The sequence below is a fragment of the Oncorhynchus tshawytscha genome, unplaced genomic scaffold (genome assembly GCF_018296145.1).
Source record: "Oncorhynchus tshawytscha isolate Ot180627B unplaced genomic scaffold, Otsh_v2.0 Un_scaffold_1349_pilon_pilon, whole genome shotgun sequence".
In the NCBI taxonomy this organism is placed as follows: Eukaryota; Metazoa; Chordata; class Actinopteri; order Salmoniformes; family Salmonidae; genus Oncorhynchus; species Oncorhynchus tshawytscha.
The window spans coordinates 153138-170439 of record NW_024609805.1 but is presented as its reverse complement, the minus strand read 5'-3'; the positions used below and the strand labels follow the sequence as shown (position 1 = coordinate 170439).

General features: G+C 41.3%; 1 protein-coding gene across 1 annotated transcript in view; it reads left to right on the top strand.

Annotated features, from left to right (window-relative positions):
• Positions 1–17302, top strand: part of cdhr5a (cadherin-related family member 5a) — a 31121-nt gene that overhangs the window by 9657 nt on the left and 4162 nt on the right. Inside the window, exons 3-13 of the mRNA XM_042318397.1 lie at positions 230–295; positions 1171–1260; positions 1992–2078; positions 2271–2375; positions 3807–3992; positions 5836–5926; positions 8256–8353; positions 15014–15220; positions 15578–15691; positions 16290–16356; positions 17019–17179. Of these exons, the coding sequence (XP_042174331.1) occupies positions 230–295; positions 1171–1260; positions 1992–2078; positions 2271–2375; positions 3807–3992; positions 5836–5926; positions 8256–8353; positions 15014–15220; positions 15578–15691; positions 16290–16356; positions 17019–17179 (1272 nt within the window). The remainder of the gene's footprint in view (positions 1–229; positions 296–1170; positions 1261–1991; positions 2079–2270; positions 2376–3806; positions 3993–5835; positions 5927–8255; positions 8354–15013; positions 15221–15577; positions 15692–16289; positions 16357–17018; positions 17180–17302) is intronic.

Below are 17302 nucleotides of genomic sequence, written 5' to 3'. Positions count from 1 at the left end.
TGTTTTCTTCTTGGACAAGTTCAGCTAGTGGTGTGAGATATGGCTTGCATGTCGACTGCAAAGTAGAGTAGTTGGCCTGGAACGTTGCCATGAACTGACTCAGTTACCGGGGTCAAAGGTCATTTTTCCATTGACAAAAAAGAAAAGGTCAAAAGAAAGGTGGAGGGACAATGAGGCATTCTGTCTGTGGTGTGAAATAACAGCTGCTGCATTTGTGTTTGTTTCCCAGTCTCTGCCCCGTGTGGATGATGCTCTGTGGGTCCGGGTGCGCTGCAACAGAACTGGCTCCAGATCAGTGAGTAGTAGGGATGATATGTCTCATCGTCATGGGTTATGTCCCAAATTGTACCTTATAGGGCTCTGGTCTATAGTAGTACCACTATATAGGGAATAGGGCTCTGGTCTATAGTAGTACCACTATATAGGGAATAGGGCTCTGGTCTATAGTAGTACCACTATATAGGGAATAGGGCTCTGGTCTATAGTAGTACCACTATATAGGGAATAGGGCTCTGGTCTAAAGTATATAGGGAATAGGGCTCTGGTCTAAAGTAGTTCATTATATAGGGAATAGGGCTCTGGTCTAAAGTAGTGCACTATATAGGGATTAGGGCTCTGGTCTATAGTAGTACCAGTATATAGGGAATAGGGCTCTGGTCTATAGTAGTACCATTATATAGGGAATAGGGCTCTGGTCTAAAGTTGTGCACTATATAGGGAATAGGGCTCTGGTCTATAGTAGTACCATTATATAGGGAATAGGGCTCTGGTCTAAAGTAGTGCACTATATAGGGAATAGGGCTCTGGTCTATAGTAGTACCACTATATAGGGAATAGGGCTCTGGTCTATAGTAGTACCATTATATAGGGAATAGGGCTCTGGTCTAAAGTAGTGCACTATATAGGGAATAGGGCTCTGGTCTATAGTAGTACCACTATATAGGGAATAGGGCTCTGGAATCCTAAGCATCAGTTGGTCTCTCTATTTCTGGGCTGTGCCTGTCAAACCAAAGGTCAAACCATATTTCTGCTCTCTATGGGTGAAGAACTTCAATGTGTAAATGTCCGGTTGCTTTCACATCAAATCTTCAACTCTATAAAATAAGTAGGTTCTATAAAATGCTTTGCTGCTTTCAAATGTCAACTAATAACGATTCCCTCTTTTCTAAGGTGAACGTGTCTGTTGAAGTTTTCATTGAAAATGTGAACGATAATCCTCCAAACTTCGCTCAGAGTCATTACCTTCTCCAGGTGAACGAGGTGAGACCTTCTTCTATTTACTATGTACCTTACTTCTCTCAGAGTCATTACCTTCTCCAGGTGAACGAGGTGAGACCTTCTTCTATTTACTATGTACCTTACTTCACTCAGAGTCATTACATTCTCCAGGTGAACGAGGTGAGACCTTCTTCTATTTACTATGTACCTTACTTCTCTCAGAGTCATTACCTTCTCCAGGTGAACGAGGTGAGACCTTCTTCTATTTACTATGTACCTTACAGCATTAGACACTTCTCCGTGGGCCCAACAATACCATGGTGATTATGTTATGATGACAATAGTAATTAACTACTTGCACCCTTCATACAATACCACATCAGTTTGTATGAATAAACTTTCCATATCGGTACATTTCCATGAAGTAACATTTCTGTAATATAATATGTTGACTCTGAGCCCTCTCTCTCCCACAGCTGACTCCTATGAACACCAGTGTTGGTCAGATAGAGGCCACAGACATTGACTCTGAGCCCTCTCTCTCCCCACAGCTGACTCCTATGAACACCAGTGTTGGTCAGATAGAGGCCACAGACATTGACTCTGAGCCCTCTCTCTCCCACAGCTGACTCCTATGAACACCAGTGTTGGTCAGATAGAGGCCACAGACATTGACTCTGAGCCCTCTCTCTCCCACAGCTGACTCCTATGAACACCAGTGTTGGTCGGATAGAGGCCACAGACATTGACTCTGAGCCCTCTCTCTCCCACAGCTGACTCCTGTGAACACTAGTGTTGGTCGGATAGAGGCCACAGACATTGACTCTGAGCCCCTGTACTATCGTTTAGAGTCAGCCACGGTAAGACCTTCCCTCCATCACAGATGAACACTATCACTGATCTGTTGATGCTGCTGTCTTGGTACAGGTCTCTCCTGAAAAATAGATATATTTTTTTCTCAACAAGACAAACCTGGTATAAATAAAGGTTCAGTCAAATCATTGCTCAGCAGTTAGAAGATTAAACACGTTTGTCATTGTTGGTGTCACCAGAACAGGTATCTACGACTGGAGAATGCCAACACCCCCAACATACTGGTACAAAACATCATCGACTACGACTCCGTCCAAAAGATCTCCCTGGTCTTACATGTACAGGTATACTGTTGTTTACATTCTGCCCTACTGTTTATGTCAAATGGGATTACAAAGTATTCAATAAATATACTAGAATCTGTAAAGTATTCAATAAATATACTAGAATCTGTAAAGTATTCTATAAATATACTAGAATCTGTAAAGTATTCAATAAATATACTAGAATCTGTAAAGTATTCAATAAATATACTAGAATCTGTAAAGTATTCAATAAATATACTAGAATCTGTAAAGTATTCAATAAATATACTAGAATCTGTAAAGTATTCAATAAATATACTAGAATCTGTAAAGTATTCAATAAATATACTAGAATCTGTAAAGTATTCAATAAATATACTAGAATCTGTAAAGTATTCAATAAATATACTAGTCTGTGAAGTATTCAAGAAATATACTAGAATCTGTAAAGTATTCAAGAAATATCCTAGAGTCTGTAAAATATTCAAGAAATATCCTAGAGTCTGTAAAATATTAAATTAGTATACTAGAATCTGTAAAATATTCAATTAGTATACTAGAATCTGTAAAGTATTAAAGAAATATACTAGAATCTGTAAAGTATTCAATAAATATACTAGAATCTGTAAAGTATTAAAGAAATATACTAGAATCTGTAAATGTTCAATAAATATACTAGAATCTGTAAAGTATTCAATAAATATATTAGAATCTGTAAAGTATTCAAGAAATATACTAGAATCTGTAAAATGTTCAATAAATATACTAGAATCTGTAAAGTATTCAATAAATATATTAGAATCTGTAAAGTATTCAATAAATATACTAGAATCTGTAAAAAGTATTCAAGAAATATACTAGTCTGTAAAGTATTCAAGAAATGTACTAGAATCTTTAACGTATTCAAGAAATATCCTAGTCTGTAAAGTATTCAAGAAATATACTAGAATCTGTAAAGTATTCAATTAATATACCAGAATCTGTAAAGTATTCAAGAAATATACTAGAATCTGTAAAGTATTAAATAAATATACTAGAATCTGTAAAATATTCAAGAAATATACTAGAATCTGTAAAGTATTCAAGAAATGTACTAGAATCTTTAACGTATTCAAGAAATATCCTAGAGTCTGTAAAGTATTCAAGAAATATACTAGAATCTGTAAAGTATTCAAGAAATATACTAGAATCTGTAAAGTATTCAAGAAATATACTAGAATCTGTAAAGTATTCAAGAAATATACTAGAATCTGTAAAGTATTCCAGAAATATACTAGAATCTGTAAAGTATTCAAGAAATATACTCTAATCTGTAAAGTATTCAAGAAATATACTCTAATCTGTAAAGTATTCTAGAAATATACTAGAATCTTTAAAATAACATAATCCTGTAGTAGAGAAACAGGATCTGCTGTCCTCAGCTCAATGCCCTTTGACCTTCCTTGACAATCTATTAATACCATTTCCCAGGATACGTATAACGTTTCTGAGTCCGGCGAGCCTTCGTTCACTGCCGTGGTGACCATCACGGTTAACGTGAAGGACGTTGACAACCGTCCACCGTGGTTCCAGCCCTGTGTCAGAACCAACCTGGGGATAGCCAAACTGTGTGTCAGCTCCGGCTACAGGGCAAAGGTCAACCTCACAGAGAAGGAGGTGTGTGATACAGTATATCTGTGTACCTGAACAGAGAGAGGTGTGATACAGTATATCTGTGTACCTGAACAGAGAGAGGTGTGTGATACAGTATATCTGTGTACCTGAACAGAGAGAGGTGTGTTACAGTATATCTGTGTACCTGAACAGAGAGATGTGTGTGTTACAGTATATCTGTGTACATGAACAGAGAGAGGTGTGATACAGTATATCTGTGTACCTGAACAGAGAGAGGTGTGATACAGTATATCTGTGTACCTGAACAGAGAGAGGTGTGATACAGTATATCTGTGTACAGTATATCTGTGTACCTGAACAGAGAGAGTTGTGTTACAGTATATCTGTGTACCTGAACAGAGAGAGGTGTGATACAGTATATCTGTGTACCTGAACAGAGAGAGGTGTGATACAGTATATCTGTGTACCTGAACAGAGAGAGGTGTGATACAGTATATCTGTGTACCTGAACAGAGAGAGGTGTGATACAGTATATCTGTGTACCTGAACAGAGAGAGGTGTGATACAGTATATCTGTGTACCTGAACAGAGAGAGGTGTGATACAGTATATCTGTGTACCTGAACAGAGAGAGGTGTGATACAGTATATCTGTGTACCTGAACAGAGAGAGGTGTGATACAGTATATCTGTGTACCTGAACAGAGAGAGGTGTGATACAGTATATCTGTGTACCTGAACAGAGAGAGGTGTGATACAGTATATCTGTGTACCTGAACAGAGAGAGGTGTGATACAGTATATCTGTGTACCTGAACAGAGAGAGGTGTGATACAGTATATCTGTGTACCTGAACAGAGAGTGTACCTGAACAGGAGAGTGTGATACAGTATATCTGTGTACCTGAACAGAGAGAGGTGTGATACAGTATATCTGTGTACCTGAACAGAGAGAGGTGTGATACAGTATATCTGTGTACCTGAACAGAGAGAGGTGTGTACCTGATACAGTATATCTGTGTACCTGAACAGAGAGAGGTGTGATACAGTATATCTGTGTACCTGAACAGAGAGAGGTGTGATACAGTATATCTGTGTACCTGAACAGAGAGAGGTGTGAACAGTATATCTGTGTACCTGAACAGAGAGAGGTGTTACAGTATATCTACAGTATATCTGTGTACCTGAACAGAGAGAGGTGTGATACTGAACAGAGAGAGTGTGTGATACAGTATATCTGTGTACCTGAACAGAGAGAGGTGTGATACAGTATATCTGTGTACCTGAACAGAGAGAGGTGTGATATATCTGTGTACCTGAACATATCTGTGTGTACCTGAACAGAGATCTGTGTAGAACAGAGAGAGGTGTGATGTATATCTGTGTACAGTATATCTGTGTACAGTATATCTGTACCTGAACAGAGAGAGGTGTGATACAGTATATCTGTGTACCTGAACAGAGAGAGGTGTGATACAGTATATCTGTGTACCTGAACAGAGAGAGGTGTGATACAGTATATCTGTGTACCTGAACAGAGAGAGGTGTGATACAGTATATCTGTGTATGAACTGTGATGTACCTGAACAGAACAGAGAGGTGTGATACAGTATATCTGTTGAACAGAGAGAGGTGTGATACAGTATATCTGTGTACCTGAACAGTAGAGGTTACTGATCAGTATATCTGTGTACCTGAACAGAGAGAGGTGGTCTGTATATCTGTGTACCTGAACAGGAGAGGTGTGATACTGTATATCTGTGTACCTGAACAGAGAGATGTGGTCAGTATATCTGTGTACCTGACAGAGAGAGGTGTGATCTCTGCACCTTTGTTGTTTCTCAGGACAGTGCTTTCATCTCTGAACCCTGGTCTGTTGTTGTCCACAGGACGGTGCTTTATCTCTGGAGCCTGGTCCGTTATACGCCAAGGATGGAGACAGAAACAGGAGTGAGATCATCAACTACAGGATACTTAGAGGTACAACAGGTCTTTATGTTCTCCTCACAGTAATCTAGTGTCAATGTTCTCCTCACAGTAATCTAGTGTCAATGTTCTCCTCACAGTAATCTAGTGTTGATGTTCTCCTCACAGTAATCTAGTGTTGATGTTCTCCTCACAGTAATCTAGTGTTGATGTTCTCCTCACAGTAATCTAGTGTTGATGTTCTCCTCCCAGTAATCTAGTGTTGATGTTCTCCTCACAGTAATCTAGTGTCGATGTTCTCCTCACAGTAATCTAGTGTTGAACAGTAATCTAGTGTTGATGTTCTCCTCACAGTAATCTAGTGTTGTTGTTCTAGTGTTGATGTTCTCCTCACAGTAATCTAGTGTTGATGTTCTCCTCACAGTAATCTAGTGTTGATGTTCTCCTCCAGTAATCTAGTGTTGATGTTCTCCTCAGTAATCTAGTGTTGATGTTCTCCTCACAGTAATCTAGTGTTGATGTTCTCTCCCAGTAATCTAGTGTTGATGTAATCTATGTTGATGTTCTCCTCACAGTAATCTAGTGTTGATGTTCTCCTCACAGTAATCTAGTGTTGATGTTCTCCTCACAGTAATCTAGTGTTGATGTTCTCCTCCCAGTAATCTAGTGTTGATGTTCTCCTCACAGTAATCTAGTGTTGATGTTCTCCTCACAGTAATCTAGTGTTGATGTTCTCCTCACAGTAATCTAGTGTTGATGTTCTCCTCACAGTAATCTAGTGTTGATGTTCTCCTCACAGTAATCTAGTGTTGATGTTCTCCTCACAGTAATCTAGTGTTGATGTTCTCCTCACAGTAATCTAGTGTTGATGTTCTCCTCACAGTAATCTAGTGTTGATGTTCTCCTCACAGTAATCTAGTGTTGATGTTCTCCTCACAGTAATCTAGTGTTGATGTTCTCCTCACAGTAATCTAGTGTTGATGTTCTCCTCACAGTAATCTAGTGTTGATGTAATCTAGTGTTGATGTTCTCCTCACAGTAATCTAGTATGTTCTCCTCACAGTTATCTAGTTTTGATGTTCTCCTCACAGTAATCTAGTTTTGATGTTCTCCTCACAGTAATCTAGTGTTGATGTTCTCCTCACAGTAATCTAGTGTCGATGTTCTCCTCACAGTTATCTAGTTTTAATGTTCTCCTCACAGTAATCTAGTTTTGATGTTCTCCTCACAGTTATCTAGTTTTAATGTTCTCCTCACAGTAATCTAGTTTTGATGTTCTCCTCACAGTAATCTAGTTTTGATGTTCTCCTCACAGTAATCTAGTGTTGATGTTCTCCTCACAGTAATCTAGTTTTGATGAAGATGTTCTCCTCACAGTTATCTAGTTTTAATGTTCTGTTATCCAGTAATCTAGTGTTGATGTTCTCCTCACAGTAATCTAGTGTCGATGTTCTCCTCACAATCTAGTGCATGTTCTCCTCACAGTAATCTAATGTTCTCCTCCCAGTAATCTAGTGTTGATGTTCTCCTCCTGTTCTCCTCACAGTAATCTAGTGTCGATGTTCTCCTCACAGTTATCTAGTTTTATCTCTAATCTATCTCAGTAATCTAATGTTCAGTTGAGTTCTCCTCAAGTTATCTAGTTTTAATGTTCTCCTACAGTAATCTAGTGTCGATGTTCTCCTCACAGTATCTAGATGTTCTCCTCCCAGTTATCTAGTTTTAATGTTCAAAGTATTTCTATATTATAAAAATATATCATAATTGATCAGATATCATATACTGGGGACTTCCTTTCTCCTGTTCTCTTGTTATCTCTTATCTCTCAATTTCAGCTGAGCATCAACGTTTTTCATAAGGATGTGCGTATGACCACAAAGTATTCTATATTATAAAAATATATCATAATTGATCAGATATCATCATACTGGTTTCTCCTCTGTATCTCATAGCAGACTGATCTTGACTTCACGGTTTCTCCTCTGTATCTCATAGCAGACTGATCTTGACTTCACGGTTTCTCCTCTGTATCTCATAGCAGACTGATCTTGACTTCACGGTTTCTCCTCTGTATCTCATAGCAGACTGATCTTGACTTCACGGTTCCTCCTCTGTATCTCATAGCAGACTGATCTTGACTTCACGGTTTCTCCTCTGTATCTCATAGCAGACTGATCTTGACTTCACGGTTTCTCCTCTGTATCTCATAGCAGACTGATCTTGACTTCACGGTTGCTCTTCTGTATCTCATAGCAGACTGATATTGACTTCACGGTTTCTCCTCTGTATCTCATAGCAGACTGATCTTGACTTCACGGTTTCTCCTCTGTATCTCATAGCAAACTGATCTTGACTTCACGGTTTGTGCATCTTTCCCTCCCAGGGAATGAAGGCAGCATCTTCCAGATCGATGAGGAGACGGGGAACATCTCCATGGCCAAAGCGGCAGACATAGCAGGCCCAATAACCCTCACTGTCCTGGTAAGAGATGTCTTTTCAATCAGTATCTCCATCTGTGCACTCAATTACTTCTTTTGGCATATCATCGATTGAAAGCTATGATTGTGTTCAACATTGAAATTGATCTTCAGATCATGGATCTTTTCAAATGATGATGAATGAGATCAACTTACTAGAACATAATTTCGGGTTTCAGACTACATTTTAATAAACATATAGTTCATAAAGTAGCTATAAACTTTCCAAAATATATTTCTAAAAGTCACTAATATAAAATACATTGTGGTGACTTGTTCTGATCTTATTTGGGTTTGAGAAGAATTCTAGTTTTTGACATAGTTTATCTAGTTTATGACATAGTTAATCTAGTTTATAACATAGTTAATCTAGTTTATAACATAGTTTATCTAGTTTATGACATAGTTTATCTAGTTTATGACATAGTTAATCTAGTTTATAACATAGTTTATCTAGTTTATGACATAGTTTATCTAGTTTATGACATAGTTTATCTAGTTTATGACATAGTTTATCTAGTTTATGACATAGTTTATCTAGTTTATGACATAGTTCATCTAGTTTATGACATAGTTTATCTAGTTTAGGGCATAGTTTATCTAGTTTATGACATAGTTTATCTAGTTTATGACATAGTTTATCTAGTTTAGGACATAGTTTATCTAGTTTATGACATAGTTTATCTAGTTTATGACATAGTTTATCTAGTTTATGACATAGTTTATCTAGTTTAGGACATAGTTTATCTAGTTTATAACATAGTTTATCTAGTTTAGGACATCGTTTATCTAGTTTATGACATAGTTTATCTAGTTTAGGACATAGTTTATCTAGTTTATGACATAGTTTATCTAGTTTATGACATAGTTTATCTAGTTTATGACATAGTTTATGACATAGTTTATCTAGTTTATGACATAGTTTATCTAGTTTATGACATAGTTTATCTAGTTTATGACATAGTTTATCTAGTTTATGACATAGTTCATCTAGTTTATGACATAGTTTATCTAGTTTAGGACATAGTTTATCTAGTTTAGGACATAGTTTATCTAGTTTAGGACATAGTTTATCTAGTTTATGACATAGTTTATCTAGTTTATGACATAGTTCATCTAGTTTATGACATAGTTTATCTAGTTTATGACATAGTTCATCTAGTTTATGACATAGTTTATTTAGTTTAGGACATAGTTCATCTAGTTTATGACATAGTTTATTTAGTTTAGGACATAGTTTATCTAGTTTATGATATAGTAATCTGGAAACCCAGAACTAAATCTTGCGTGTGCTGCTCATGCTATTTGATGTTTATCTGAACAGTCTGTCACAGGAGACTACAGACAGCCAGCAGCATACCACCCTGGATACCACCCAGCATACCACCCAGCATACCACCCAGCATACCACCCTGCATACCACCCTGCATACCACCCTGCATACCACCCAGCATACCACCCTGCATACCACCCTGCATACCACCCTGCATACCACCCAGCATACCACCCTGCATACCACCCTGCATACCACCCAGCATACCACCCAGCATACCACCTTGCATACCACCCTGCATACCACCCAGCATACCACCCTGCATACCACCCTGCATCCACCCAGCATACCACCCTGCATACCACCCTGCATACCACCCAGCATACCACCCAGCCCTGCATACCACCCTGCATACCACCCAGCATACCACCCTGCATACCACCCTGCATACCACCCTGCATCCCACCCTGCATACCACCCTGCATACCACCCTGCATACCACCCAGCATACCACCCTGCATACCACCCAGCATACCACCCTGCATACCACTGCTGGCTTGCTTCTGAAGCTGAACAGGGTTGGTCCTGGTCGGTCCCTGGATGGGAGTCCAGGTGCTGCTGGCTTGCTTCTGAAGCTAAGCAGGGTTGGTCCTGGATGGGAGACCAGATGCTGCTGGCTTGCTTCTGAAGCTAAGCAGGGTTGGTCCCTGGATGGGAGTCCAGATGCTGCTGGAAGTGATGCTGGAGGGCCAGTAGGAGGCACTCTTTCCTCTGGTCTAAACAAATATATCCCTATACCCCAGGGCAGTGATTGGGGACACTGCCCTGTGTAGGGTGCCGTCTTTCAGATGGGATGTTAAACAGGTGTCCTGACGCTCTGTGGTCACTAAAGATCCCATGGCACTTATCATAAGAGTAGGCGTGTTAACCCTGGTGTCCTGACTAAATTCCCAATGGCCTTCATACCATCATGGTCACCTAATCATCCCCAGCTCACAATTGGTTCATTCATCTCCTCTTCTCTCCCCTGTAACTTTTCCCCAGGTTGTTGCTGTAATTGTTCTCAGTCAACTTACCTCAGTCAACTTACCTGGAAAAATATAAGGAATAGACTACCTCCCTCTCTCACTAGATAGACTACCTCCCTCAATCTAGTAGATAGACCACCTCCCTCTCTCTACTAGATAGACCATCTCCCTCTCTCTACTAGATAGACCATCTCCCTCTCTCTACTAGACAGACTACCTCCCTCCCTCTACTAGATAGACCACCTCCCTCTACTAGATAGACTACCTCCCTCTCTCTACTAGATAGACCACCTCCCTCTCTCTACTAGATAGACCACCTCCCTCTCTCTACTAGATAGACCACCTCCCTCTACTAGATAGACCACCTCCCTCTCTCTACTAGATAGACCACCTCCCTCTCTCTACTAGATAGACTACCTCTCTCTACTAGATAGACCACCTCCCTCTCTCTACTAGATAGACCACCTCCCTCTCTCTACTAGATAGACCACCTCCCTCTCTCTACTAGATAGACCACCTCCCTTTCTCTACTAGATAGACCACCTCCCTCTCTCTACTAGATAGACTACCTCCCTCTCTCTACTAGATAGACCACCTCCCTCTCTCTACTAGATAGACCACCTCCCTCTCTCTACTAGATAGACCATCTCCCTCTCTCTACTAGATAGACTACCTCCCTCTCTCTACTAGATAGACCACCTCCCTCTAGATAGACTACCTCCCTCTCTCTACTAGATAGACTACCTCCCTCTCTCTACTAGATAGACCACCTCCCTCTCTCTACTAGATAGACCACCTCCCTCTCTCTACTAGATAGACTACCTCCCTCTCTCTACTAGATAGACCACCTCCCTCTCTCTACTAGATAGACCACCTCCCTCTCTCTACTAGATAGACCACCTCCCTCTCTCTACTAGATAGACTACCTCCCTCTCTCTACTAGATAGACCACCTCCCTCTACTAGATAGACCACCTCCCTCTACTAGATAGACTACCTCCCTCTCTCTACTAGATAGACCACCTCCCTCTACTAGATAGACCACCTCCCTCTCTCTACTAGATAGACCACCTCCCTCTCTCTACTAGATAGACCACCTCCCTCTACTAGATAGACTACCTCCCTCTCTCTACTAGATAGACCACCTCCCTCTACTAGATAGACCACCTCCCTCTCTCTACTAGATAGACTACCTCTCTCTACTAGATAGACCACACCCCTCTACTAAATAGATTACCCTCCCTCTCACAAGAGTTAAACCTCCCTGTACTAGATAGACTACCTCCCTCTCTCTACTAGATTAATATCTCTACTAGATAGACTACCCTCCAACTACTAGATAGTACCTCCATATTAGAAGACCACCTCCCTCTACTAGATAGACCACCTCCCTCTACTAGATAGACTGTACTCTCTCTATTAAAGCCCCTCTACAGATACTATCCCTCTGATGATCTACCTCCCTACCAACACTAGATCTGTACCTCTCTCTACTAGATAAACCCTGTACTAATATACTATGGTGATGATCTACTCCTACCAACAGTAGGATCTGTACTCTCCATATTAAAGCCTGTATTAATATACTATGGTGATGATCTACTCCTACCAACAGTAGGATCTGTACTCTCCATATTAAAGCCTGTATTATTATACTATGGTGATGATCTACTCCTACCAACAGTAGGATCTGTACTCTCCATATTAAAGCCTGTATTAATATACTATGGTGATGATCTACTCCTACCAACAGTAGGATCTGTACTCTCCATATTAAAGCCTGTATTAATATACTATGGTGATGATCTACTCCTACCAACAGTAGGATCTGTACTCTCCATATTAAAGCCTGTATTACTATACTATGGTGATGATCTACTCCTACCAACAGTAGGATCTGTACTCTCCATATTAAAGCCTGTATGATTATACTAGTCAACCGGGTTAGGGGAGTTTGGTAGAAAATTACAAGATTATGTTTTAATCCTGTTTATTCATGGAATAAGGTTTCTCAGTACTCTCTCTTCTGTGTCTGTGTGGACTGAGTTGGGATGATCTACTCTACCAACAGGGATCTGTACTTCGCTGGCATTTGGAAGCTGGGCCTATTAATATACTTGGACTGAGCTGGGCTTCTGGGGCTTGGCGCTGGCAGTTTGGACTGAGCTGGGCCTCTGGGGCTTATGGCAATTTGGACTGAGCTGGGCCTCTGGGGCTTGGCTGGCAACAGTGGACTGAGCTGGGCTCTGGGGCTTAAAGCTGGCAGTTTGGACTAGAGCTGGGCCTCTGGGGTTTGGCTGGAAAATTACAAGATTATGTTTTAATCCTGGCAGTTTATTCATGGAATAAGGTTTCTCAGTACTCTGGCTTTGTTTCTGTGTGGACTGCTGGCAGTTTGATTTATGGGGCTTGGCGCTGGCAGTTTGGACTGAGCTGGGCCTCTGGGGCTTGGCGCTGGCAGTTTGGACTGAGCTGGGCCTCTGGGCCTCTGGGGCTCGGCGCTGGCAGTTTGATTTATGATGGCTCGGCGCTGGCAGTATGATTTATAATGGCTCGGCGCTGGCAGTTTGATTTATGATGGCTCGGCGCTGGCAGTATGATTTATGATGGCTCGGCGCTGGCAGTATGATTTATGATGGCTCGGCGCTGGCAGTTTGATTTATGATGGCTCGGCGCTGGCAGTTTGATCCATGATGGCTCGGCGATAGAACCTACAGCCTGCGTTACATAGAACGAGCTGGTGTTTCTGTACTGTGAGGTACGAGGAAGGAGATGTCTCTGCTATGGATAGCTGATGAGAAGAACTATACTAAAGGCTTGTTTTGTTTCCATTCAAAATATCAACATTCCCTGTCTTTTTCTCCTCACTTTGAAAACATCTACAGTCCTATTGATCTGATTGGTTACTGATCTGATTGATTAGTAATAATATCCTTTAAAATCCCTCAAATTGTGTCCCATATGTGTTTGGACACGGCGACCATTTACGGTCTTAGGGGACAAACCCTGCTTTCTATACGATTGGAACAGTCCCCCCCCAGTCAGATAACATTTGTTGTGAAGACTGTTCCATTTGTATAGAAAGCAGGGTTTGGCCCCTAAGACCAGGTTCTTCTCGTCATGTCCCTGCTGAATGGAGAGGAGGAACCCTCTGATTCTGAGAGGGAATCGGATCCTCATCTATTTGGCCTACGTATATGCGTTACCAAATGACATTTTGATGATAATGATGATACTCAGGAACTAGAGCAAGTTTTGTGGGCAGCAGGTAGACTAGTGGTTAGATCGTTGGACCAGTAACCAAAAGGTTGCTAGATTGAATCCCTGAGCTGACAAGGTAAAAATCTGTTGTTCTGCCCCTGAACAAGGCAGTTAACCCACTGTTCCTAGGCCGTCATTGTAAATAAGAATGTGTTCATAACTGACTTGCCTACTTCAATAAAAAAAAAGGTTTGTGTTAATGGCACATAGAATCCATTAAATGTTGCCTTTATAAATAGTGAGATCATGATGTGGCCAAACCCTGGTTTCTATACAATTAAAACAGTCTTCACAGCAAATGCTATCTGGCTCCTTTCTCATATACCAAGCGTCACCTTCTGACCCATTCCACACATCTGTTGTTTGTCATATAGACCAAGGGGTTGTATCTTTGCTGTAAAAGGCCTCTGTATTCTCTGTATGATTGATATCTCGGCAGCACACTTCAGAGTGTTGGGATCGACCAGCTACATTATTGCAATTGGGGTGGCAGGGTAGCCTAGTGGCTAGAGCGTTGGGCTAGTAACCGGAAGGTTGCAAGTTCAAACCCGGGAGCTGACTAGGTACAAATCTGTCGTTCTGCCCCTGAACAGGCAGTTAACCCACTGTTCCGAGGCCGCCATTGAAAATAAGAATTTGTTCATAACTGACTTGCCTGGTTAAATAAAGGTAAAATAAAAAATTCTTATTAAATAAAGAAAAAATAAAACATTCTTATTAAAAAAGGTAAACTGTTTGAAGAATTAACAAAGTCTTTCTCACTTGGTTAGAATCTCCACAACAGGAGTTCCTAACCAATCAATGACCTTAATCACAAGGGGGCGGAGTGGGTTAGGCTGGGTTTCTGTACAGCACTTTGAGATATCAGCTGATGTACGAAGGGCTATATAAATAAATTTGATTTGATTTGATTTGATAACCTGCAGACACTAGGCCCTCGGGGACTGGAGATGGACAATACTCTCTCCCATCTCTCCATCTCTTCCCTCTCTCTCCATCTCTCCAATCTCTTCCATCTCTTCCATCTCTCCCTCTCTCCCATCTCTCCATCTCTTCCCTCTCTCCCATCTCTCCATCTCTCCCATCTCTCCAATCTCTCCCAGGCCTCCCAGGTTACCAACAGGGACCAGTTTGCGGTGACTCAGGTCACCATCGAGGTGCTGAGGAAGAGCAGGAACCCTCCGCGGTTTGAGAAGGAGCGTTATGAAGGTTACATCTACAGTAACTCAGTTCCAGAGACCATGATCCTACGAGACAGAACCTCCAACAGACCCTTCAGGGTCAGGGCCAGAGACGAGGACTTTGCCACCGTAAGAGTCAAAAGAGATCAACATTTAACATTTGAATCCTTTTAGCAGACACTTGTCTTACAATCTCAGTCTGTGTTTGTTCATGGGGACCTCTAAATGTAATGTCACGTCTCATATACAGTAGTGACATACTCGTCTGGCACTGTGAATGTCCTAGAAATGACACAATTACCTGCAATTATGGGTAGCTACGCTTCTGTTCTGTGTGGGATTTGAAACACTGACACACAACTTTAATCAGCTTGTGTGTGTGTGGGTGTTTAAGTGTGTGTTTATTTGTGTGTGTTTATTTGTGTGTGTGTGTGTGTGTGTGTTTTATTTGTGTGTGGGTGTTTATGTGTGTGTGTGTGTTTTTAGGGTGTAAACCCAGACATGAGATATGAGGTGCAGTACAGCAGTTATGTCAACGTGACAAACGAAGGGTTTGTTCTTCTCAAGAGGATTGTGAAGACAGAGTCCTTCGCTCTGCAGGTGAGTGGTTACCTTTCTCATTGTTCTTCTGAAGAGGGTTGTGAAGGCAGAGTCCTTCGCTCTCCAGGTGAGTGGTTACCTGCCTCATTGTTCTTCTGAAGAGGGTTGTGAAGGCAGAGTCCTTCGCTCTGCAGGTGAGTGGTTACCTGCCTCATTGTTCTTCTGAAGAGGGTTGTGAAGGCAGAGTCCTTCGCTCTGCAGGTGAGTGGTTACCTGCCTCATTGTTCTTCTGAAGAGGGTTGTGAAGGCAGAGTCCTTCGCTCTCCAGGTGAGTGGTTACCTGCCTCATTGTTCTTCTGAAGAGGGTTGTGAAGGCAGAGTCCTGTGCTCTGCAGGTGAGTGGTTACCTGCCTCATTGTTCTTCTGAAGAGGGTTGTGAAGGCAGAGTCCTGTGCTCTTCACCTGAGTGGTTACCTGCCTCATTGTTCTTCTGAAGAGGGTTGTGAAGGTAGAGTCCTTCGCTCTTCACCTGAGTGGTTACCTGCCTTTTACTAGACTACTATAATTGATTTGACGAATGTTTTGGTTAATGCTGGGGGGTTGCAGAGACATTCCGAGAAATTATAATATTGTATTTTTCCTTGTGATGTGTGTGTAGATTCGTGCTATGGACCTGTCTACAGGGGAGTTTGGTACAGCGGCCCTCTCTGTCCTGGTTATACCAGGTAAGACTTTCACACAGCACCACAAGGGAAGGTTAACTCACAGCAAAGGGAAATAAGCCCTTGTTGACTGATTGTTCAGATGATCTACTCCTACCAACAGTAGGATCTGTACTCTCCACATTAAAGCCTGTATTAATATACTATGGTGATGATCTACTCCTACCAACAGTAGGATCTGTACTCTCCATATTACAGCCTGTATTAATATACTATGGTGATGATCTACTCCTACCGACAGTAGGATCTGTACTCTCCATATTAAAGCCTGCATTAATATACTATGGTGATGATCTACTCCTACCAACAGTAGGATCTGTACTCTCCATATTAAAGCCTGTATTAATATACTATGGTGATGATCTACTCCTACCGACAGTAGGATCTGTACTCTCCATATTAAAGCCTGTATTAATATACTATGGTGATGATCTACTCCTACCGACAGTAGGATCTGTACTCTCCATATTAAAGCCTGTATTATTGGTGGGGTTCAAGGTAGAAGTGAAGTGGAGTAGAGTTTAGGTACATCTCAAAGGCCATTGTCTGCTGTAACAGCTGGATTGATTGATTAATAAATTGATTGGTTGGTTGATAACTTGATTGATTGATATCTTGACTGGTTGCCTTGACTATTATTTTCCCTGACCTCTGACCCTCTACAGCTGTGGCGGTTCCTTTGCCCTCGGGGGCAGGGTACCGGGCGGGGGACATGGCTCTTCTGGGATTGGTCATGGCAGCCATCTTGGTTCTCTGCTTCATCGTGATTGGCTTCCTGATCTCCCGCCTGAAGAAAGGAGGCGCCAACCTGGATAAGATAACTGAGGTCAGCACCATTCTGTGAGTTCAGCTCAGAACTGATGCTGTGTTCATGACAAGTGGGAAACTCTGATAATACGACTTGTAAACTGGGATCAACGAGTTGTATGAGTTAATGTGCTGTAAACAC